The sequence below is a fragment of the Pantherophis guttatus genome, chromosome 5 (assembly GCF_059756535.1).
Source record: "Pantherophis guttatus breed Tessera chromosome 5, ASM5975653v1, whole genome shotgun sequence".
In the NCBI taxonomy this organism is placed as follows: domain Eukaryota; kingdom Metazoa; phylum Chordata; class Lepidosauria; order Squamata; family Colubridae; genus Pantherophis; species Pantherophis guttatus.
In genome coordinates, this window is record NC_142067.1 from 45,534,489 (window position 1) to 45,558,175 (window position 23,687).

At 37.8% G+C, this 23,687-nt stretch overlaps 1 protein-coding gene across 18 annotated transcripts in view; it reads right to left on the bottom strand.

The window, feature by feature from the left end:
• Window positions 1-9,586: 9,586 nt before the first annotated feature.
• ROBO2 (roundabout guidance receptor 2) overlaps window positions 9,587-23,687 on the bottom strand; it is a 727,272-nt gene continuing 713,171 nt past the window's right edge. For all 18 annotated transcript variants that reach the window (XM_087895020.1, XM_034421511.3, XM_060686344.2 and 15 more), the window contains 2 exons: window positions 12,809-13,009; window positions 9,587-11,104 (listed from right to left, as the gene is read on the bottom strand). In XM_087895020.1, coding sequence (XP_087751146.1) covers window positions 11,103-11,104; window positions 12,809-13,009 — 203 coding nt within the window. In that variant the 3' untranslated portion in view covers window positions 9,587-11,102. The remainder of the gene's footprint in view (window positions 11,105-12,808; window positions 13,010-23,687) is intronic.

A 23,687-nucleotide genomic window follows, 5' to 3' on the forward strand; every position in this document is an offset into this window, starting at 1 on the left:
ATAATCCAGAAATGATATCTAGTATAAATGTACAACTCTCTTAATCATTGTGATGGGTATTGTTTGGGATCTTTAAGGTCCTTCTATAACTCAGAACTTTTTCCTTGAAGTTTTCTGGATTTATTTTTATTCTTACTTTGCTCTTTGTCTTAGTCTACTGTATCCTTTTCCAAACTATTTGGGTTAACATTAGCCATCTTATCACTCAGACATTTTGTCTCTTCCAGGCAGTTATTACCCATTGGGAGGAATTAGTTGTTATTAATGAAATAAAATTAATGATAAAAATGAAAATAAACAAAAGGGCATGCTCTAAAAGTTCTAGAATGTGGTCCCTAGGACATTACTCAAAGGTGTAGATGCAATAATCAACTTTTTAAAAATTACAGACTTTTGTTACAATAAATAAAAATGTATCTTTACATACTAATGCTGCTCAATCATACTTTCTATAAGTGTTGAATTGTAAGCATTGTGCAATTCCTATATAGTTGTAGAGGACTATTTATAAAGTCCTAATGTTTTCTTACCCAGTTTATCAGATGAAAAAATTAACATACTCTTGGGAAAATATACATTAGTCACGCTACCTTACTTGCACCAATCAACCAAATATAATTATTTGTAGGACAATAAAATTCATAATGAGAGTATTTTCCAAAAATGTTCAGTAAGCTTTGATGCATTAAAAAATACTACACATTTCTGTTAGGGAAAAACATCTTTTTTTCTCTTGAAACTTCACGGTTCTCCAGCATAGACTTCATAGAAGAAAAAGGAGGGAAAACAATGAAGTGTCTTATGATGCCACAAGACAAACTCAAGGATCTACATATATGTCAGGATACAAGTATGAAAATGTGACATAATACCATTGTGTACTTTTTGATATCCTTCTTTTCTTTTCTTTTCTTTTCTTTTCTTTATTGATTAGCCCTTGGGCCATATCAAAGTGCAGAGTTTCAGAAACAAATTATTACTAAAATTTGATAAAAGCAATTTAAAATGGAATTGGATAAAATACAATCTAAAATAAAATTGGAATAAAATACAATAATTTGAGATATAGATAAAATATGACAAAATTATATTTTGGTGTCACTCCTGCAATCTACCCCAATCAGTTCCACATATGCAGATCTCAACCAAACCATTTTGTTTAAGTACCGTGCTGTATTAAATGTTATTTTCAGATTCTGGCTGCACATAAGGTAAGTTGTTTTCTTATGGGGATCCCAATGGGTCATTCATTTGGTATCTAGACCAAGGTACCTCTCTCTCACCCTCTTATACAGGCAATAGTCAAATAGGATGTGATCCAGGACTTCTACCTCTGCCGCTCCACAAATGCAGAGACGTTCATTGTAGGGTATAGAATGGAATCTCCCTTATCTGACCATTGTGTCGAGCTGTTCGAATCTCACTCACGTAAGATGTTTTAGCAGTTGTAACTTTAAATAGCTGTCTATTTGAAAAGTATGTTTGTATTTGCTCAGCTGTATTTTTGACATCAAATTTTATCACCACATCTATATACCTATATTCTATAAAATGTGGACTTACTTCCCAATTTTCAGTAAGGAAAATGTTAAGAATTCTACATTTTGGAGGGTTAATATCTTGGGAACAGGAATTTGTGTGTGTGTGGGGGGGGGGAATCTGCTACTCTGGAATAAACTATGTTTATAGGACAATTCATAACTGTCAGGCACTTTGAGGAAAAGATTAGGACTAAAACAATTTCCGGATTGTAAAAACATTGAAGTGCTGGTGATTTTACCAGAAGATTGTTGAAAAGAATTAGATAGTTATGTGTACATTTTACCTTCCAGCACATGGTATGTAGAACTTTATATTCCTGTGTAATCATTTCAATGTATCCCTTATTCATCTCATTAATAATTTCAAATAGGCATTCAAGGTTGCCAGTGTACATGGAAATTTTACAGTGAGATAGACTTGGGCACTGTCAGCATCTTGGCAACACCCACCTCCAAATTTCCTGATTACAGTATATTTCTCAGTGGTTTTGTGTAGATAATGAAAAGCTTTGGAAACTGAATGGAGCTGTGACAGAAACCAGATAAGAACACCCTTGGCTATTCCTTTGATGTTTAAGAAAACAAAAATGTAACAAATATTTAAAGAAATTTTCCCAATTGCCCTTTGTTTAGAGTTTTAAAAATTTCTCTTCGTAGGCATGGGGTAAATAACAAGATTATGGTGAAAAAATATTTTTCCATTCAAAATAAAAGTAAGTTGTTATTTAATTTGATACAATTATCTGACTAGATATGCACTCTAAATATCAATCAATCTTTATTTATTGATTAGAACTCTAAATATCCATATATTAAAATCAACTGGTTCTAAGACAGTTCATATTTAACCATAGGCATTTTTTTTTCCTTATGATTTCAGTTTATATGGCTGCCATCTCAAATTCATGGCTCTGGATGGTTAACAACAATTGAAAACTATATAAAAATACAGAACAATATAAAAACCTACATTAATACAATCAACAGACAAGGTTAAAAAAAACCCAAACACCATCAGATTAACACTGCCTGCACTTGGCCACCCATCTGCATCCTCAAGGCAGTAACAAAACCATATGTTTAAAGCCTTACAAAAAGCCAGCACATTTGGGCCTAATGCAATCTCTTGGGGAGGTGGAGGGTGGGAGAGGATGATGTTCTAAAGGCAGGCACCATGACAGAAAAATCTCTCTGTGAGCCATGCCAGATGATGTTCCCTAATGATTCTTAGGGCTGGGAAGGCATAACTTGATGTGATGGGGAGACATGATTTTAGAGAGATAGTCCCTCAAATTTACTTGGAATCCATATAATCATGTGACTAACTCGTTAGGAGCATATTTGGACCTAAGTAATAATTCCTTATTTTGGAGGAAAAGTGCAGTTAGTATAAGGCTCAGTTTTGCAGTAGTATAAAACATGTAATTTGTGTTATTGGTATCTGTTTATATGAGATATTGAAGCTCCCTTGACTGTTTCTTCCAGATCTGTTTCCTTGCAGAGAATGGGGGAGGGGAGTTTTCTCATGCAGTGGTTTTGTTTTTACCAAAAACCTCAGGGTCATGTATGAACTTATACTTTGGAATTGGTGAACCAGGGTTTCTGGCTTAGTACTCAGGCATATGTCTTTTTCACCTAAAGGTTGCATTTTTAAAAAAAACAATCTAATGGTCATAGGATGTACCCCCAAAGGAATGAGGCTTTATTTTCTACTGTGTAATACAAGTCGTCATACTCTGCTCTCTTTTCAGATCATATAAATATTTTACTCATCCTTATCTTTAAATGAAATGGGAAAAAACAGCACTGATGGTTTCTTGAGACTAATTTTGGCTTGCATGCTATAGTTGACTCCACTAGCTAAGTAAAACATTATTTCACAGTTGTTTTATTCAGTAGACAATTATTAGATAAAACATATCCTAGAATCATGTATGAATCCAGTAATAATCTCCTCCAAACCTAGAGAGTGAAATAAGAGAGCTGATTTCAGCCTACTTTGGGGGAATTGGCTTAGGATTCCATAGCATTAATCATTCAAATAGAGTTCTTCTTATATCCTCTAGCATCAGTTCATGACATTGACTTCCTCTCATACCTGAGATGGCTTAAAGTTTCCCTTCTCTGGGCCAGTTTTAAAGACGTATTTCTTTCTTCTGACACTTTTTTTTTGCCAATTATGCAATTTACTGTGTTTCATTGACCACTTGGCTGCTGATTTAGCCAGGAATGGTAGCATCCCAGTTCCTACTGGGCACCAGAGGCTGCTGGAGAGCCACTTAAATATCTCCATTTGCTGGGTACCACTTCCTTAGCCATTTTACTTTAGGCTGCAGGAAAGGCCACTTGACTTTTGCAAATGCATCACTCTGTATAGTTGTAACTGAGAGAGAGATCTTGGAGTTCTAGTGGACAATCACTTAAATATAAGCCAATAATGTGCTGCAGCTGCCAAAAAAGCCAACACAGTCCTAGGCTGCATTAACGGAGGAATAGAATCAAGATCACATGAAGTGTTAGTACCACTTTATAACGCTTTGGTAAGACCACACTTGGAATATTGCATTCAGTTTTGGTTGCCAAGATATAAAAAAGATGTTGAGACTGTAGGAAGAATGCAGAGAAGAGCAACAAAGGTTATTAGGTGACTGGAGTATAAAACATACAAAGAATGGTTGCAGAAATTGGGTATGTCTAGTTTAATAAAAAGAACTAAAGGGTGATATGAGAGTAGCTGGGGTGGGTTCTACATTTTTTTACTACCGGTTCTGTGGGCGTGGCTTATTTTGTGGGTGTGGCTTGGAGGTCATGTGACTAGGTGGGCGTGGCTAGCTGGCCAGAGTCATTTCTGGAAGGTCCTCGCACTTATGACCAGTCCTCGCACTTACAACCCAACTCATTTGTTTGCTTTTAACACTGATCAGCTGTAGGACGGCCCTTTGAAGCCCCGCTTCAAAGTTTAAACAGTTTTTTTCCCTCTAGTCATCAGCTGGGACTCAGGAGGCAGCAATAGATTGGGGGTGGGACCAAATAAAAGGTAAGAATAATGTGGGGGGGTGGGAGGGCGGGGGGAGACCCGGTTCGGTGACATCATATCGTCACCGCTACCGGCTTGGCCAAACCGGACCGAACTGGGAGGAACCCACCACTGGATAGTAGTACTCCAATATCTAAGGGGCTTCCAAAAAAAAGGCAGGGTCAATCTATTTTCCAAAGTACCTGAAGACAGGACAAGAAGCAATGGATGGACACTAATCAAGGCGAGAAGCAATCTACAACTAAGGAGAAATTTCCTGACAGTTAGGACAATTAGAGCCTCGGTGGTGCAGCGGACTATGTGCTGTTAAGTGCTAGCACTTAACTGCTAGCTGCCTGCAATTAGTGCGAGTTCAAATCTCATCAGACTCAAGGTTGACTCAGCCTTCCATCCTTTTGAGGTAGGTAAATTGATTGTGGGGGCAATAAGCCAGCTTTGTTAGAACAACACCGCTTAGGGGGCCCCGAAAGCCCTAATAAGCAGGTATATACATAAAAAGTATGCAGACTATTGCTATAATGCATTGTAAGCCGCCCTGAGTCTACAGAGAAGGGTGGCATATAAATTGGACTTATAAATAATAACTAAATAAATTAACCAGTGGAATGACTTGCCTCCAGAAATTGTGGAAGTTTTTAAAAAGAGATTGGACAACCATTTGTCTGAAATGATATAGGATTTCCTGCTTGAGCAGAGGGTTGGACTAGAAAACCTCCAAGGTCCCTTCCAATTCTGTTATTCTGTTCTGTGTAATGACTAATCAGTCATTATTGATGTTCTTGTCAAATCTTCTGAGAGCTTCTCATAAAGATATGATTAGCCCCGTTTCAAAAGTGTGCTAATCCTGCGCTTCACAGAAGTTCAACTTAAAGTGGATAAATTAGTCAAGCTGACCAATTATGGGTTGCTAGCTCATCACTAATTACAGTTTTTTTTACTGGATTTACTGATAGCAGTATTACATCACTTTTTTAAAAAAAACCTGTTTTTATATATTACTTCCTGTAAGAATTTGCACATGAACTCTAGGAATGTTTTCACCAGGCAAGGCTGCTAGAGCCACGTTATACAGATGGAGTTTTTATTTATTTAATAGATTTATTTATCAAATTTAAATACAGCCCATCTCACTTTCAAAATGACTCTTTATTCTAAAAGCATAAAACCCATATAAAAATACAATACATTGATAAAAAGAGAAAGGTAAAAACAAGAGTAAGTTAAAGGGAACGGAAGGGGCTTCAAAGCACTAATCATCACAAGGGTTGGATGCTACTCTGTAATACCCATGAGAATTGGGAGACAGGTCTTCAAAGTCTTTCAAAAGGCCAGGAGAGAGGGGTCCTGCCTCACATCTGGAAGAAGGATATTCCACAGGACAGGCACGGTGGCAGAGAAAGCTCTCTTCCTGGACCCTGACAGCCAAATTCATTAACTGATGGGATCCGTAGTCAAGTTTCATGGCAGTCTTCATAGTCTGTCTGTCTGTCACCATCACATGTCCACTTAGTAACCATGTCACTTACCAATTTTTCCAGAAACAACTGCAGTTACTATATGATTAGAACCTGTTATTTTTGATGGATATACTTAATATATGTTAAAGAATAGCATTATTCCTTTCCTCCTGCTCCCAGACCAATTGTTCTCAAATGTGCTGGTAAAATTTATTTGTAATATTGAGAATATTGTGTACATACTCCCACAAAACTGCAACCATGGATAGACAGAATCAGTACAAAAAGCCAATTTTCCCTGCTCTGTACCTACTTAGCACAAATGTCACCAGCAATTTATAGGAACTTCTGAAAGTTAATTAAGCCAACTAGATAGAATATACATTCCCTTAAAATGCCTTGGGTAAATGAGAGTTACAGAAGAGATAAAAGGGAGAATTTGAGTCCTTCACATTATCTTATTTTGTCACCCCTTTCCCATTCTGTGGTATTGGTGCTTTCACAGTGTGCAATTCTAATTAGTGCACAATAAAGGGTATAAGTGAATAACTAATATACTAAAACAGAAGAGTGCATGCATCTCATATGAATAAGAATTCATTCAAGGTTTCCAGCTTGTTCACACTGCCTTTTTACATTTTTTTCCTCAGATTTTTTCCTTCCTTCCTTCCAATCAGTTAAGAATATAAAATAAACGTGTGTGAGGGAGAGGGAGGTAAGGAAGGGGAGGAGAGAAAGAGAAGGAGGGGGAGAGGGAATTTCTGTAAATGTTTTTTTTAATGGTAAAAGCCCAATGCATGTATAAAGGAATGAGTTTGGTGGCAAAGTTAGGCACAAGTAATTTCTTCTGATGATGCATGACTGGTATACATTGACATTCAAAAGCCTCAAACCTTTTCAGTTCTAAGTCACATAACTAAATTAAGGGACCTGGTTTTCACTCTCTAGAATTGATCAGGTACCTTGGTAGCAGGGGCAGAGAAGGATGATACAACAGCTTTTCTGATATATTTATAGTGTTTGCTAGGAAGACTTTTAATAGGGTGCCATTTTCAGTCTTGATTTCAGTGGTATAGCTATGAAATGATACTTTAGGGGTACAGAAAAATATAACAGTACATCTTAGGAATAAAATTGCAAAGTTATGTTCATGCAATCAAATATTGAGAGTGTTAAATAAAATTTCTTTAATTTTTTTTGAAATGTGGAAGTTTATTTTCCCCAGTAGATATACAATACACACTTAAACATTACGATTAACCAACTTTATGCCTATTAAACTTTGCTTCGCTAACACATGAAACACATTAAGAGGTCATCTTCTTTGTGTGTATGTGACTGAAAAAACTGTTGTAACTGAATCATTTTATATAAAAAAATTAGAAAACAGTTTTAAGAGCTGCCACCACATTCCTTTTCTTTAGACACATTATGAATAAGAAATATTTTCAATTATAAAAAAGTTTCCTTCAATTATAAAAAAAGAAAAAAGGCAAATTGCACATTTTAAAAAATAGGTTCTGTGATTATTTGAAGTACACTACATAATGAGAAATAGGGAGAGAAAGAAGAGGTAAAATAATAGCATCTGTTAAACATTAAATCTTTTTAAAAGCATCCTAAGAATAATGTAAAGATAATTCTATAGTAGTGAATAATAGATTGATATTATAGCACTACATATTTTTAACTGATTGTTTTTTACTGATACAAAATAGGAACTAAAAAAATCAAGACATTTAATTAAAAGAATGTGGGATGGCTACTTTTGTTCACATTGTATAGTGAAGAAAAATTGGCCAATAAGGTGTTCCACCAAAGCTCAACACATATTTCTAAAACCAATTAAAATACTCAGGAAGATCATACTATATAAAACTCAAGGCATAAACAGTGAGTTATCAAATATAACAATATCAAATATTGTTATATTCCTTTAAATTTATGTTGCATCTTGAAAACTTGTGATATATCACATTATCTTGAATAGATTTCTGAAGACTCTATCATTTACATATTGCACTTAGGATAAGCCATTAAGTCTGATTTTTACAGTACTTGGAAATGCATGGTTGAAGCCATAGCTTTCGTAGCTCACTCAATTTAGCAAGAGGAATATATTTCAGCATATTCAGTACTGTTAGCATGCTACCTAATAAGATTGGCATGAAAGTGCATGATAATAGCCATGGAATTATTAACTTCAAACAGGACAGAAAGGATAAATACTAGTGTTAATACCATGGATCTAAGTATCGAAATGGCTACAACTCTTCTGTAATATGTAAATGAAATTTAAATCCAATCCATGATAATTTAATGTGTGAATGTTGGACGTTTATTTAAATCCCGATTTATATTTTCTTTTGGAATAGGATTTCAAATGTGTAGTGCCAGATCTGTCCAAAATACACACTTGTCTTATAAAGAGTTATGCATCCTGAATTTCTACAAATCAGAATTTACTGTAATTTCAATACATACCTACTTTTTCCTAGATGTTAGTTGCAGTTACTCTGTGGATTAAAAAAAGTTACACAAGTTTTCAGTTATAAAACTGCATGTTGCAACAAGAATCAAGGCAAATATATTCTGATTGTAACTTGAAGCCTGTTTAAATCATAGAAATCTCTCAAGTTGAGGTTAAGGGGAAAAGACCTTGTTGGCAATGTGACTTTCTCACAAGAAAACTCATGAGATTTGGTGCCTAAGTACTAACACATAGGGGTTCACAGATAATATTGGCAAAGACTGCTTGACATTTGAATACATGGGTTATGTCAAATCTTGCAAGACTGTTGGTAGCTACATGTTTTTGTGCAATGGACTTGTGTCCCATATCCTAGCTATTAGTACATCAGTACATCACAATTCCAGTATTTCACAGTAAGAAAGGAATTAAGGTGATATAAGTAAGAATTAAGGTGATATATGATACAAATTCAATATCCTGTGTCACTTTTAACTGATTGGTGCTGTGAAATATTTAATTGAAAAGTCCCTGGCTACAGGTACATAAAAATTGTTCCAAACCAAACATAGTTGTATCACGATTTTTGGTAGGCTGTGAGTAGAATGAGTTTTCTCCTTTAAAGCAGTTTTTGTATCATTATTATATGAAACTATATGAAGATTTTTTTGTATCCATTCTACTTATACTAGCATATATATATATTCATTTTTAATATATAGAATTCAGGATAGAATTTTTTTTTACATTTATGAATGTTCTATGTCTGGCCAACATTTCAATTACTGAGCATTTTACATAACTTCCATGCATTCTGAATCAATGCATCTTTCGTTGTTTCTGGTTTGCCAATACTCTGAACTAAATTAAAATAAAAAGAAATAATTGCACTATTGATACCATTTATACTAAAAATATTTTAGTTTATCACATTCTCAATGTAATGAAAAAGAATGCATATTTCTTTGCTTGATCAAGAAGTGTTTTGTTTAGCAGTAATATGATCATCAAGGCAAAGTATAAACAATAGGAACTGTGTATATGAATGTTTGTAATAATGATATGAATGAATAAGGTAAGCTTTTTGATGTAAACTTCAAATAAAATATTTAATGCATTGGAATACATGTATAATATTTCTAACAAAGATGTGAAAAACTGGCAAGTAGCTGGAGAAAGTCATGAAAATTAATGATGAGACAGGATGCTTTTGTTAATGTCCACTTACAGCAAGTTTGGTTTATTTAAAAAGTGTATAAACATGCATTGTTTTTGTAAGAAGAGGCTTGAAATTTAGTCATCAAAAATAGGTCAAAGATGTCTTCTTTTCCTTGTTGAAACCAGTTTCCTGTAATGTAGTGAATTAGTAAAAAGAAACACCTTGATTTAAAACTGAGCATGAATATGCCATCTTTCTTTTCAATTACTGTAACCCAAGATTTAAATACAAATGAATTGGGTTTCAATGTCTTACAGCTTCAGATAATAATACAGCAAAACTATGTGTTAGTTGCATAAGAAAAATTAGATCATGGATTTCAAGTGACGTAGCTCTACATTTTCATCTTTACTGCACGTATTGAAAAGATGAATACTGTAGATTTTTGGAAGCAGCTTGGATATCTCAATGATAATTGCATCTTTAAGTCTTGCTAAGTATTTTTCTACCTTCATATGGTTCATACTGGATCTCTACCTTCAGATGGAAGAGCAAATCAACTATAATACTCTTTTCTAAAATAAAAAAGTACTATAAAAACAGCTTTAGTGAAACATCTTAACTTCCTTCCTTTGTAGTGAGTGCAACTGTACTGAATAAATGAAAAACTGATACTAAGAAGATAGGAGGCTTTCATGTTCTAATCTGATCTTGAAACGATACTTCCATCATTTGACCTTTTTCTTTAAACGATAAAAGCAACATTGCTTGCTATTTCAGATGGTATTCCATTCCTGATGTCCCAATCAACTCTTGCTAACATCAGTTTTGCCAGTCATCTTCCTAATTCTACACCCAAATGGAAAACCACCTAACATAATTCATTACATCCAGCATTATCCAACATAGCTTACAGTACATAGACTCCTTTCACATTCAATCTTCTTCTTCTTCATGACACGAGGCATAAAAGTTTTGTGCTTATCACCAACAAAAAATTGCAGTGCAAACTTCAAACATAAAATGTTACACAATTAAAAGTTATTATATGGCACCACAGCCTATTAATTCACATATAGTACAACAGACCAAGAAGGACAGACAATAATATGAACATAGCTAAATGAAGGTGAGTTTGCATAGCAATGCAAGAAAAAGAAATTATGTACAAGGGAAATTTATTTCATCCTGCAGGGTGATTTTTTTCCTGGTATATATGCTTAATAAGAAAGAATTTAAAGTGAAAGGTGTAAAAGAAGAACATGGGTAGAATATCTGCGGGATATGTGTTTCTGTGTTTCTTTACATTGCATTTACAGTTCCTTTAATAATAAGTACATAAATAAAGAAAATGTTCATTGCACTGTTTAGTGTCATCACTTCCATGAGTTGAGACTTGATGGCCTTGAAAGCAGCTGGAGAAGTTTCTTTTCAACTACTCTGTTAAACAAAAAAACAAGAACAAGATAATGTTTTCAGACACTTTAAAGATTTATGCATTTGTTTTATGATTTAAGCATATATTAATCAAAAATATAGGTTAAAATAACATTTTTAAATTAGTGCATGTGAATTAAAAATATTACAATATTTTGATACTTGAAATTAATATTGGGAGCACTAACTGTAATTTAATGGGAGTAAAAACTTTGGACAGTCTAACACATCTGCATATTTCTTAATATTTCAAATTTCTGGAAAAAAGAGGGATATAGAGCAAAACTATTATTAAAATACAATTTTAACTGAGGAAAATAAATTGACCTAATTTGTTCTATAACTGAATAATTATGACCCAATTGTAACTGAAAATTATATGTAATATGTATCCGAGCTATATTACTTCACATTTCAAGTCTTATTTTATACAGTTCAAGGTTTTATAAAGTGACAGAAAATATCCTATAAGAGAGCAACTGTGATCTCATTCCCAAAATATTTAGGTTCTTATATGTAGGGCTGAAATAGACATTTTTTACATTGTCACTCATAATTTTTAAAAAGGGTCATGTTCATTCAGTTGAATCATTTATGGACAAAATACAGGAGTACTCATTATTATCGGCATTTTGTGTTTTTCTTTCAGGCTGTATACATTTTCTCTACACATAAATTAGGAAAATGCAATTATGTCTAGACTGTTCTCTATTGCACAGAGCTATAAGTGCATTTCCCATTTGCATATTTAAAGCTTTTTCTTCATTGTTACTAAGTATATTGTAATATTATCAAAAGTTCACATTTTGGTATATGCCCACAGCTTTTAGGTTTATTCATTTATACAGCCCATATAAATAGTCTATTTTTATAAAAATAAGGGAGAGAACAAATACAGGGAGCAAATTCCTCCCATAACTTTAGATTGTGTGTGTGTGTGTGTGTGTGTGTGTAACCTTTTACCATGGAATATAAATTATATGCTATAAGCAGTAGTTCTCTACTGTAGACAAAAGTTTACTGTTCAGAAATGTTAAATACTTAGACAAAATGATAATTTATATTAAACATAGCAAAACTATATGGAATAAAAAGAGATCCAGAAGCAAGAAAGTAAGTGTATCAATTAAGCTATCAGTAGAATTTCTGTGTTTTATTTTCTTTTCAATAATTTTTACTAATGAAAAAAGGTCTATAAGATTGAATCTAAGAATCTAAGCAATTATGTTATAGAGAGGGAGCTTCCTGTACTAAAAGTCACAACATTAATGGCAGCTGTTATTGTCCTTGCTTATCTGTTATAAATTTATGGAAAGTTAACTTATATTGTCTGCTTGTATTTTTAGTTTTTCCTTTTTCCTACATACTGGTTTGTTTCTTGCTTATTTAACAACAAGGCTATAATATAGTTTTATGAAACATTGTCTTTCTGTCCTACAAACCCAAGAAAACTAAACAAGAACATTCACTGATTGATAAATATGGCACATTACTATTTATACTAACGTTCAGATAGAAAATAATGCATATACTGTTTAAATTCATAATATTGTGATTACATTATTAAACATGTAAAACATGTTACAGTATATTATAGATTGATATGTTGTTAATGATAGTTTTCCCATGACTATCCACTAACACAGAAATTTTCCTTCTTTTCCAATTTTAAACATTTTTGTTTGCTTGATTGCAAAATAATCTTACATAATTCATCAGAAAACTGTCCTTGACTGTTTAATCCAATATATCCTACATCAATGAGATCGCTCATGTTGCGCTGATGACCTCCTTTCATGACATCTACTTTTTTGGGTCCAGTTGATCCTTTAGAAGATGCTGTACCTGAAGAGCTGTGACCACCTGGTGATGGGAAGCTAGGCTTGCTATATGGCACCAATGTCTCTTCTGAAAACATAATGAGAAAAATTTGGATATAGTGTGATTCACACATACAAATTTTGAAATTGGCTTGTGCATTAGGAATTAATAGACTCACCTATGTATATGAAATCTTACATTCAGTTTAAAAAAATTAAAATGAAAATTTTAAAAAAATTTAAAAGTTTTGGGAATTGGAAATGTATATATGATTTCTGGTTGAGGCGTGGGCCAAGGCGACACGAGGAAGGAGAGCTCCGTATCCCGTGTCGAATTTCCAGTGTTATGGTGCCTGTTTCGGGAAAAATCGGTCTTGGATGGACCGGTAAAGAGAGGGTGACTTCGGCGGAGCTGGTGTGGAGAGGTGCAGTCTCCCGCCGCGCCAAGAAGAACCCTCATTTCAAACACGGAAGAAGACGGCCGACAGGCCAACCCAGAGATCTAACGCCCCAAGTGCAAAATTGGGAAGCGAAAGAGTGAGTATGGGGTGAAGATTGGCAGTGCGAGCAGGAGGTTAAAATGCTAAAAACGGTAATATTGAAGATAACTGAGAGGAGATGACAAATCCTAGAGTCCAGAGGAGCAGCTGAAGGAAAGGGAGACTCAGAAAGGTGCAGACGGCAAACAGCAAGGGGAGCGAAGTGACACAGCAAAACCTCTCCCATTGGATATATACGGAGGAATAGAAAAGGGATGTTTGAAAGAGCGAGCGTTCTGAATCTGGGAGAAGAGAAGCGATCTGGAACAGGGACGTTGGTTTTCCATTTAATAAAGCTGCCCTGATGGAGAAGGACAATATAGGCAATAATAAAGAAGGACAAAAGGGAAAACTGCAGGGCTGAGATCGCCATTTTGGACGGTGAGAATGAAAGACTTTGAACGTTGTTTTTTTTCCTGATCTTACAAAGAAGATTCTAGTCCATTTGGATTTATAATTGTTGGTGTTGGAGAGTTGCCAGAATGGGACTGGTGTCAATTATAGTGGAATTTTGCACTGATTAAGCCTTGGAAAGAAAATTCCTATATATATCTTATATATAATAACTATTTACATATTTATATATTTACTTATTTATTAGTCATTACTATTTAATAACTACTATTTAATAATTATAAATTACTATTAATTAGTTATTAGACAATCAACTTAAACTTTAATCAATTTATATATATAATTTTTTAGTACTGTTTATATGCTATAATATTTTGTCTGTTGCTTTCTTATATGTGTTTTGATTAAGATTTTTATTAATATCAAGCCAGGTAGAATAAGTTAATACAAGTCTAAAGTATTTATAGCACTTATATCACTTTATAGTATTTATAGCCTATTGAACAGGAGAAGGATTCTCATTAAGATTAAGATTAAGATACAGTACGTCTGAGAATCATTAGAGTGATATATAATAAATTAGTTAAAATATAAAATATAATTTATAGATTGAGATTTTATATTCAAATAAAATAGGAATAGAATATATTTAGACTTATTTAAGAACATTAGGAATTAGTAGTTTACAAAACTGAGCTAGAAACGGATGCTGATTTGGGAAAGAATAAACAGAATTCTAGAAAAACAACATAAAATTTTGAAGGAAATGACATCCACCACAGTAACTACAGTAAAATCAGGAAAGAAGGTCACTTCAACACCAATTGGATTAACAGTTTCTCCGGCAACACAAAAGACCTTAGAAGGGATGTTTTCGACTGAAAAGCAAACCTCCACCATGAGTATGCAGACTGTCCAGACTACATTAGCGACAATACAGGAGACTATGTTAAAAATGCAAGAGTGCTTGTCTAGAAATCATGAGGAAGCCAGGAGAGATTTGGACGAAGTCAAAAAATCGGTCAAAGAGAATATACAAAAATTAGATGAAAAAATGGACTCTTTTCAAGAGATAATACAAAAAAATGACCAAAGGATCATGGCCATAGAAAAAAAAAAAAAACAGAGCAAGCAGAAGAGAAGCTAGAATTATTAGATGAGAAAATGACAGGCGTCAATAAAGACCTTGAGAACACGGTGGCACAGTTAGAGATGGAGAGAGCAGCATTTTATCTAAGGTTCCAAAATGTGAGAGAAGAAAGAGATGAGGACCTAACTATAGTAATGGCCGAATTGATTGCAGAAGCTCTACAGCGAGATAAGGATGAGATTATTAACGAACTGGATGTGGTATTTAGAGTACATATGAACTACGCGAGACAACACAAACTGCCAAGAGAGGTCCATGTACGATTCATGTGGAGGAAAGTCAGAGACATCGTCTTCAAAATAACAAAAGAAGAACCAATGTACTACAAACAGAAAGAAATCATAACATTAAAACAAATACCAAAAAGAATTAGAGAATGGAGAAAGGATTATGGATTCCTCACAGCATTACTAAATAGAAAACAAATATTATTTTGATGGATAATACTGGAGGGAGTGTTGGTCACGTGGCAGGGGGAAAAGATAAAAGTCGACTCCTTAGAGAAGGCACAAACCATACACGACCAGGTGATAGAATTAGACAGAACAAATGGCAGAAGAGAAGAATTGGAAAAGAGAGTTAAACCAAAACAAAGACGAGAAGATCAAGAAACCCCGTGTGAGGAGAGAATTAAGGAAAAAGAAAAAGAAGAAGAGGGGGAAATTCGAGAAGAAGAAGAGTAACGACAAGAGCAAAAAACCAAGCTAAGAAAAAGGACAGGAAGTAAAGGAATAAAAAAGAAAAAGACCAATTTTAAAGAATGGACCGGAACCTTAAAATTATATCACTAAACATAAATGGACTTAATTCGCCAGCCAAAAGACATCAAATATTTAGGAAATTAATCAAACAAAAAATAGACATTGTATGCCTTCAAGAAACTCATATAAGAAAACAATATGAAAATTTTTTACAATGTTTTGAACACTGATTATAAAGTTTTTGCTAAGATATTAGCAAATAGATTAATGCCAGTTATGCAACAAACAGTTCATAATGACCAATCAGGGTTTATAAAAGGGAGGCAAATGAAATACAATGTTAGACAAATTGTAAATTTATTGGAATATTTGGAAAAAAACAACCAAGTCTCTGCAGCGTTCATATTTTTGGATGCAGAGAAGGCATTTGATCGATTGAATTGGCAATTTCTGTTTAAGATAATAGAAAAAATGCATTTTGGAGAGTATTTTATACAATCAATTAGAGCAATATATCAGGAACAAACAGCACAAATAATAGTTAATGGAGGTTTAACAGATGTTTTTAAAATTGAGAAAGGAACAAGGTAGGGTTGCCCTTTGTCTCCATTGTTGTTTATTTTAACTTTAGAAGTTTTGTTGAATAAGATACGTGACTCTGATAAAATAAAGGGAATTGTAATTAGACAGCAAGATTACAGATTAAGAGCGTTTGCAGATGACTTGGTTGTTACTTTATCTCAACCTATAGAATCGGCTCCACATATGTTGGACATAATAGGTCAATATGGTAAGGTATCTGGATTTAAAGTAAATCAACATAAGACAAAGATGATAACTAAAAATATGTTATATCTCAAAGAGAAGACTTAGGAAGAATAACGGGGTTTGAAATAGTTAAAAAGGTTAAATATCTAGGAGTATATATTGCAGCCTCAAATACGAAATTATTTAAAAACAATTATGAAGTTCTTTGGCAAAAAGTGCAGAAAGAAATGGAAAATTGGAAAAAGTTACAACTACTGGGAAGGATAGCAGTAATAAAAATGAATGTATTACTAGGTTTCTATTTTTGTTTCAAGTGATATCAGTGCTTAAGAAAGATGGAAATTTGAGGGAGTGGTAGAAAGGGGTTAATACTTTTATTTGGGGTGGGAAAAAACCAAGAGTAAAATTGAAAATTATACAGGATGTACATGAGAGAGGAGGTCTTAAAATGGCTAATTTAAGATTGTACTATGAAGCAGCGGTTTTATCACAAATTAGTGACTGGTTTAATTTAACTGAAGAGAGAATGTTAAATATAGAAGGTTATGATCTGTTATATGGATGGCATGCTTACTTGTTATATGGAAAAAAAAGTGGATAAGGTGTTTAAAGGTCACATACTTAGAAATGCTTTGTTGAGGGTTTGGAAAAAGTATCAATATAAGCTAAACTACAAGATACCTATATGGGCAAATCCCAGACATGCAATAGAAAATATAAGTATAGAACAAAAACAGGAGGTGATTACTTATAAAGAGCTTCTTTTTATGGAAAGGGGTAAATTGCAATTGAAACCTTTAAATGTATTGAAAGAAGAAGGGATAATATACACTTGGTTTCAGTATGGTCAGCTTCAAGCTAGATGGAGGGAAGATCAAAAAATTGGTGTTATGCAAAATGAGGAAAACTTGGTAAAACAGATTAGAGATCAAAGTCAAATGCATATTAAAAGGTTGTATAATGCATTATTGGAAATAGATTCAGAAACGGAATTTGTTAAGGATTGTATGATAAAATGGGCACAAAATTTTCAGGAACCAGTGATGATAGAAACATGGGAAAAGATTTGGGTTAGAAATGTTAAATTTATGCAAGCACAAAACCTAAGAGAAAATTTTTATAAAATGTTTTATAGATGGCATTTCGATCCTAAAAAATTATCGTGTATGTACCCAAATTTGCAAGCTAAATGTTGGAGATGTGACTGTGATGATGCAACTTATTATCATATATGGTGGACCTGCAAGAAAATCAAGGCATTTTGGATAAAAATTTGGTGGGTGATGCAGAACATCCTGAAAAAAAGGTTGAAATTTACTCTGCAATTGTTTTTATTGGGTATAACTACGGATTGTACAGCATTAGAGACTAAATTGATTTTAAATTTAATATCAGCAGCTAGGCTGTTGGTAGCGCAATACTGGAAGAAGGACTTTTTGCCTACTATTGAAGAGTGGACATTGAAAGTAGCGAATCTAGCGGAAATGGCGAAAATTTCAGCATATTTGAAGGACTATACACAAGAAAGATATATATCGGAATGGAGAAGATGGATTGACTATATTCAAAATAAATATCAGACAAGAAAATATCAAATAGCTTATGAATGAATGTTAAATTTTAGAAGTACTATGTTATCTATAGTGGAGTTAAGGTTTCAGGGGGGGATTTGGTAGTTCAAGGATAGTTAGGTTAATTTAGCTTATGATTGTTAATTGAAATACCCTGTATTTTGTTCTGGGAAGTCTGGGGGGGGAGGGGGGGACGGGGGAAGGGGTGGGGGAGTGGTGGGGGAGAGGGAAGAAAGGTGGGGGGAATACTGGGGAAAAAATTTTTTTTTGTAAAACTTTTCAATAAAAAAAAATTACAATGTAAAAAATTAGGGAAACTATTTGTATCGTTAGCAGACGAAAAGAAAAGAGGAATAGCAGTTTTTGTTAAGGAAGAGATAGAAAGTAATTTAAAATACTTTCTGGTGGCTCAGCAGACTGATAGCATTGTGATTAACACCAGCTGTCTGCAATTACTGTAAGTTCGAAACTCACCAGGCTCAAGGTTGACTCAGCCTTCCATCCTTTCTAAGGTAGGTAAATTGAGGACCCAGTTTGTGGGGGCAATAAGCTGACTTTGTATAAATATACAAAAGTATGAAGGCTATTGCTTAATGCATTGTAAGCCACCCTGAGTCTCCGGAGAAGGGCGGCATATAAATCAAATTAAAAAAAAATGTAGACAAGATAGGAAGAATTTTGATGATTGAAGTAAATGTTAAAGGTAATAGTGTGTTGTTAGTGGTCGTATATGCGCCAAATAGTGAACAAAAAGAATTTTACCGAAAACTGCATGAAAAGATAACAGAACAAAATATAGAAAATGTATGTTTGCTGGGGGATGTTAACGCAATTGTGGACCCAAAAAAGGATTATAAGAGTGATCAGAACAATAATAAAAAGAAAAATTTGCTGCCAAAAACATACTTTAATTTAACAGAAGAATTAAATTTAGTGGATATATGGAGACTATATAACCCAAAAGAGGAAAGGTACACATATTACTCCAACCCCCACAAATCCTGGTCGAGAATAGACATGGTATGGGCTACAAAGATCTTAATACAGGAGATGGAATCAGTAGAGATCGTGACGAACGATTGGGCTGATCATAACCCAATAATAATAGAATGGAGAGGGCAAAGAAAGAAAAGGAGCAGATGGATGATGAATGTTCAGATAATGAAAGAAAAGGAGTATACTGAAAAGATAGAAAAAAGAATTGAAGGGGTTTTTCAAAGATAACAACAAATATCAGACATCCCTCCAAAACCTGTGGGACACAACAAAAGCCTACATTAGAGGTTTAACAATAGCCTATAATAGCAAACAGAAAAAGGAGAAGGAAAAAGAATATAATAAAATCCGAGAAGAGATTAAAAATTGGGAAGGGAAATTACAGGAGAGGCCAGAGGATGAACAAATAAGAACTAACTGGATGGCAGCTAAATATAAATTGAACCTATTTGAACATGAAAAATATGTCAATACATGAAATTTGTAAAACAAAATCAATTTGAACAGACAAACAAACCAGGGAGGTGGATGGCTTTTAAATTAAGAAAAGAAAGAGAGAAACGAACAATTCATCAACTGCAGGATAAGAATGGTAAGTTATGTTAGAACCCAGAAAAGAAGAAAGAGATAGCAATCCAATTTTTTCAAGAGTTATACACACAGGACAAAGTGCCAACAGAGGAAATAGACCAATATTTAAAAGAGGAGGGAACGCCAGTAGTAACTAATAATCCTCCTGCGCATGTCCAAGATGGCCGCTCCCTGCTGAGCGGCGGTGATACCTGGGGGAGATTCCCCGGCTTTTGAGGGTTTTCGGGGGGCCGGACCAGCTAATTTTGCCCCATGTCTGGCGAGGGGAGCTTCCCACCAATCGGATGCTGTCTTTTTGAGAGCTGGCAGCTTTCCAGAACGCGATGGTCGGGAGGAGACGGAGGCGGCTGCGCTGCAGTTTTACGAGCAGGGAGAGCGGCTTCGGCGTCTCCCCGCAGCTGCCGGACCGGTGGAGTGGGCGGTGGCGGCGTCGGCGATGCAGTTTCTCCCCGGAGCTCCGAGGGGACGGCAGGGGCTTCCCAGCGATGGATGGAGATTTTTTCGAGAGCTGGGATCGTCGGGCTGGCACTTGCTACAATACTGGGACGAGCGGCTGTGAGGGATGGCACCAGAGGGGGCGAAAAGGAGGAGGAACTTGCTCGGGAGCGCGAGGAGCCTCTGACCACAATATACTAGTAATGTCAGTTTCTTTGGAACTGCTATTACAACTTAGATGGGAGGCTTACTTGGAGGGGGCCTCTTCCTGGCTCTCCCAGAGGTTTCCCCCCCTCCCTTATGTGGATGGGGGCGAGCTAAAAACATTGCTGGTTCTGACGGTTGGAAAAGACCTGAGGCCAAGCTCTTATGCCCCACGTGGTTTGTTAGCCTCTGTGAGGCCACTTATTATCTGGAGGTTCCTCTGAACAATAGGATGATATTTGCCTCCCATGGACATCAACAGCCCCCTGATTTGCCTCCTGATTCGTGAGTGAGATATCTCAGATTTCAAGCCTTGTATGGAGCCGGACGATGACTGCGGTTTTTGGCCCTTCCCAGCTTTCGTGAGAGGGCAGCTGGTGTTAACATCTGGCCTCAAAGTGGCTTAAGACTCCATCCACTGCTGTGAGAGAGCAGTGGGATTTATTGGATTTATTGACTTTATTGACTTGGAATTGACTGAATGTCCCTCCCCAGACCTTGGACTATCTGGATTACCCCCAGGCCGTGGACTTCCCCCAGCTTAATTAATTAACTGATTGATTAGATGTATTCACCAACAGAACTTCTTATTCTGCGAGACTCCCCCCTCTCGCAGGTGTGGCCCTCTACTTTATCAAGGGCCTACCTTTATGACGGGCTTTGGCACCCCGAGAGGTGGCATGCTGCAAAAAGGGGATTGAGGGGTTTTTTAGGGAAACTTTTTGATAGATTTTTAAGGGATTTTAAGGGGTGGGAGGGTTGTGTGGGTTTGGGGGTTAACCCACGGGGGGAGGGGTCCGGCCCAGCTATTAGTGGGGCCACGGAGGGTGCAGATTCCGGGGGTAAGGGGGACATTAGAGTCCATTCTGTCGAGGGCTTTTCTATCAATGTGTTGAGTGGGAGGGGCAGATACGGCGGGAGCAGGGGGCCGCATCATGTGGTGGGGGCGCACACTCGCTATCTTCGAGCGGTGGCGCGCCCCGGTCCCCATAGCCCTTCTCGTATCCCAGGCTGTTCAGACTCTCAGGGCCCGAGCCTTCGGCTGCTGTCGTGCAATGCCAGGTCCGTGGTAAATAAAGCCCCCCTCATTTGCGATCTTATTCAGGAGGGGGGAGCGGACCTGGCAGGTATCACGGAGACTTGGTTGGGCCATGAGGGGGGTTTCCCCTCGTGGATATGTGCCCACCAGGTTTCCGAGCATTCCATCAGCCGAGAGCTCAGGGCAGGGGTGGGGGGGTGGCGGTTATTATAAAGGAAAGTCTTGATCCGAGGGAGACCACTGTTCCACAGATAGCCGGATGTGAGTCCCTTTTTGTGAGATGGGGTCGTGGAGTACAGATGGGCTTGTTGATCACGTACCTGGCTCCCTGCCGCGTGGCAACGGCCCTGCTTGAGCTGCTCAACGTCATAGCTGAGGTGGCGGTTGGTACCCCCAGACTTCCAGTCATGGGGGATTTCAACCTGCCATCTGTCGGCGAAACGTCTGAGGTGGCTCGGGAGTTCATGGCTTCCATGACGGCCATGGACCTTACTCAGTTAATTCATGACCCCACTCACATGGGTGGACACACTCTGGGCTTAGTTTTTGTCTCTGGTCAGTGGTCGAGTGGCCTTGATACAGGGGATATAGTCATTGAACCCTTGTCATGGTCTGACCACTCGCTCCTTCGACTGGACTTTCTAACCGCTGCACCCCGCCGCAGGGAGGCGGGACCGACCAGGTGGTTCCGCCCCAGGCGCCTGATGGACCCTGATAGGTTCCAGATGGAGCTTGGGCCATTTCCTGAGACTCTGACTCACGACTCGGCTGAGGACCTGGTGGCCGCCTGGGATAGTGCGGCTGCCGGGGCCTTGGACCGTGTCGTGCCTTTGCGGCCTCTGACCCGGCACCGAACTCACCTAGCTCCTTGGTTCTCCGAGGAGCTTAGGGAGATGAAGCGCTGGAAAAGACGCCTGGAGAGTAGTTGGAGGACCAGCCGCTCCGAATCCGACCGAACACTGGTGAGGTCTCATATTAAGACCTACCTAGTGGCAATAAAAGCGGCAAAATCTAGCTATTTTGCCGCTCTTATCGCGTCATCAGATAATCGCCCGGCCGCCCTGTTTAGGGTGACCCGCTCCCTCCTCCATCTGGAAGCGTGGGATGACCCCTTGCAGGGCCGAGCTGAGGACTTTGTGCAGTATCTGTATGACAAAATCGCTCAGATTCGGGAAGGGCTGGCCTCTGACTGGGTATGTCCGGATGGGATGACTGAGGCAGGTCTTGAGAGTGTTATCTGGGGGGAGTTCGATCCTGTGGCTCCCGAGGACATGGACAGGGTCCTGGGACGGCTGAATGCGACCACATGTTTATTGGACCCGTGTCCCTCCTGGTTGGTACTGGCTTCCCGGGAGGTGACACGAGGCTGGCTCCAGAAGATTGTTAACGCTTCTTTGAGTGAGGGGGTCCTGCCGGCCGCTTTGAAAGAAGCGGTTGTGAGGCCCCTCCTCAAGAAGCCCTCTCTGGATCCGGCTGTTTTGGCTAACTATCGTCCAGTCTCCAACCTTCGCTTTGTTGCGAAGGTTGTTGAGAGTGTGGTAGCACAACAGCTTCCCCGGTACCTGGATGAAACTGTCTATCTAGACCCGCTCCAGTCCGGCTTCCGACCTGGGCACAGCACGGAAACGGCATTGGTCGCGTTGGTGGATGATCTCTGGAGGGCTCGGGATAGGGGTTGCTCCTCTATCCTGGTCCTGTTAGACCTCTCAGCGGCTTTTGATACCATCGACCATGGTATCATGTTGCACCGGTTGGCGGGGTTGGGGGTGGGGGGCACCGTTCTGCGGTGGTTCTCCTCCTACCTCTCTGACCGGTCGCAATCTGTGTTGACGGGGGGGCAGCGGTCGACCCCGAGGCACCTTGCTTGTGGGGTGCCACAAGGGTCGGTCCTCTCGCCCCTTCTGTTCAACATTTATGTAAAGCCACTGGGTGAGATCATCCGTGGCTTCGGGGTGGAGTTCCATCAGTACGCTGATGACACCCAGCTGTACATCTCCACCCCAGGCCACCCCAACGATGCCCTTGAAGTGATGTCCCAGTGCCTGGAGGCCGTGCGGGCCTGGATGGGGAGAAACAGGCTCCGACGCAACCCCTCCAAGACCGAGTGGCTGTGGCTTCCAGCGTCCCGATATAGCCAGCTGACGCCATCGCTGGCTATTGGGGGCGAATCACTCGCCCCCACGGAGAGGGCTCGCAACTTGGGCGTCCTCCTGGACGCATGGCTGTCTTTAGAAGACCATTTGACGGCCGTGGCCAGGGGGGCTTTTTATCAGGTTCGCCTGATACGCCAGTTGCGCCCCTTTCTAGATCGGGACTCTCTACGCACAGTCACTCAGGCACTAGTCACTTCCCGCCTGGACTACTGCAACGCTCTCTACATGGGGCTCCCCCTGGGGTGCACCCGGAGGCTCCAGCTGG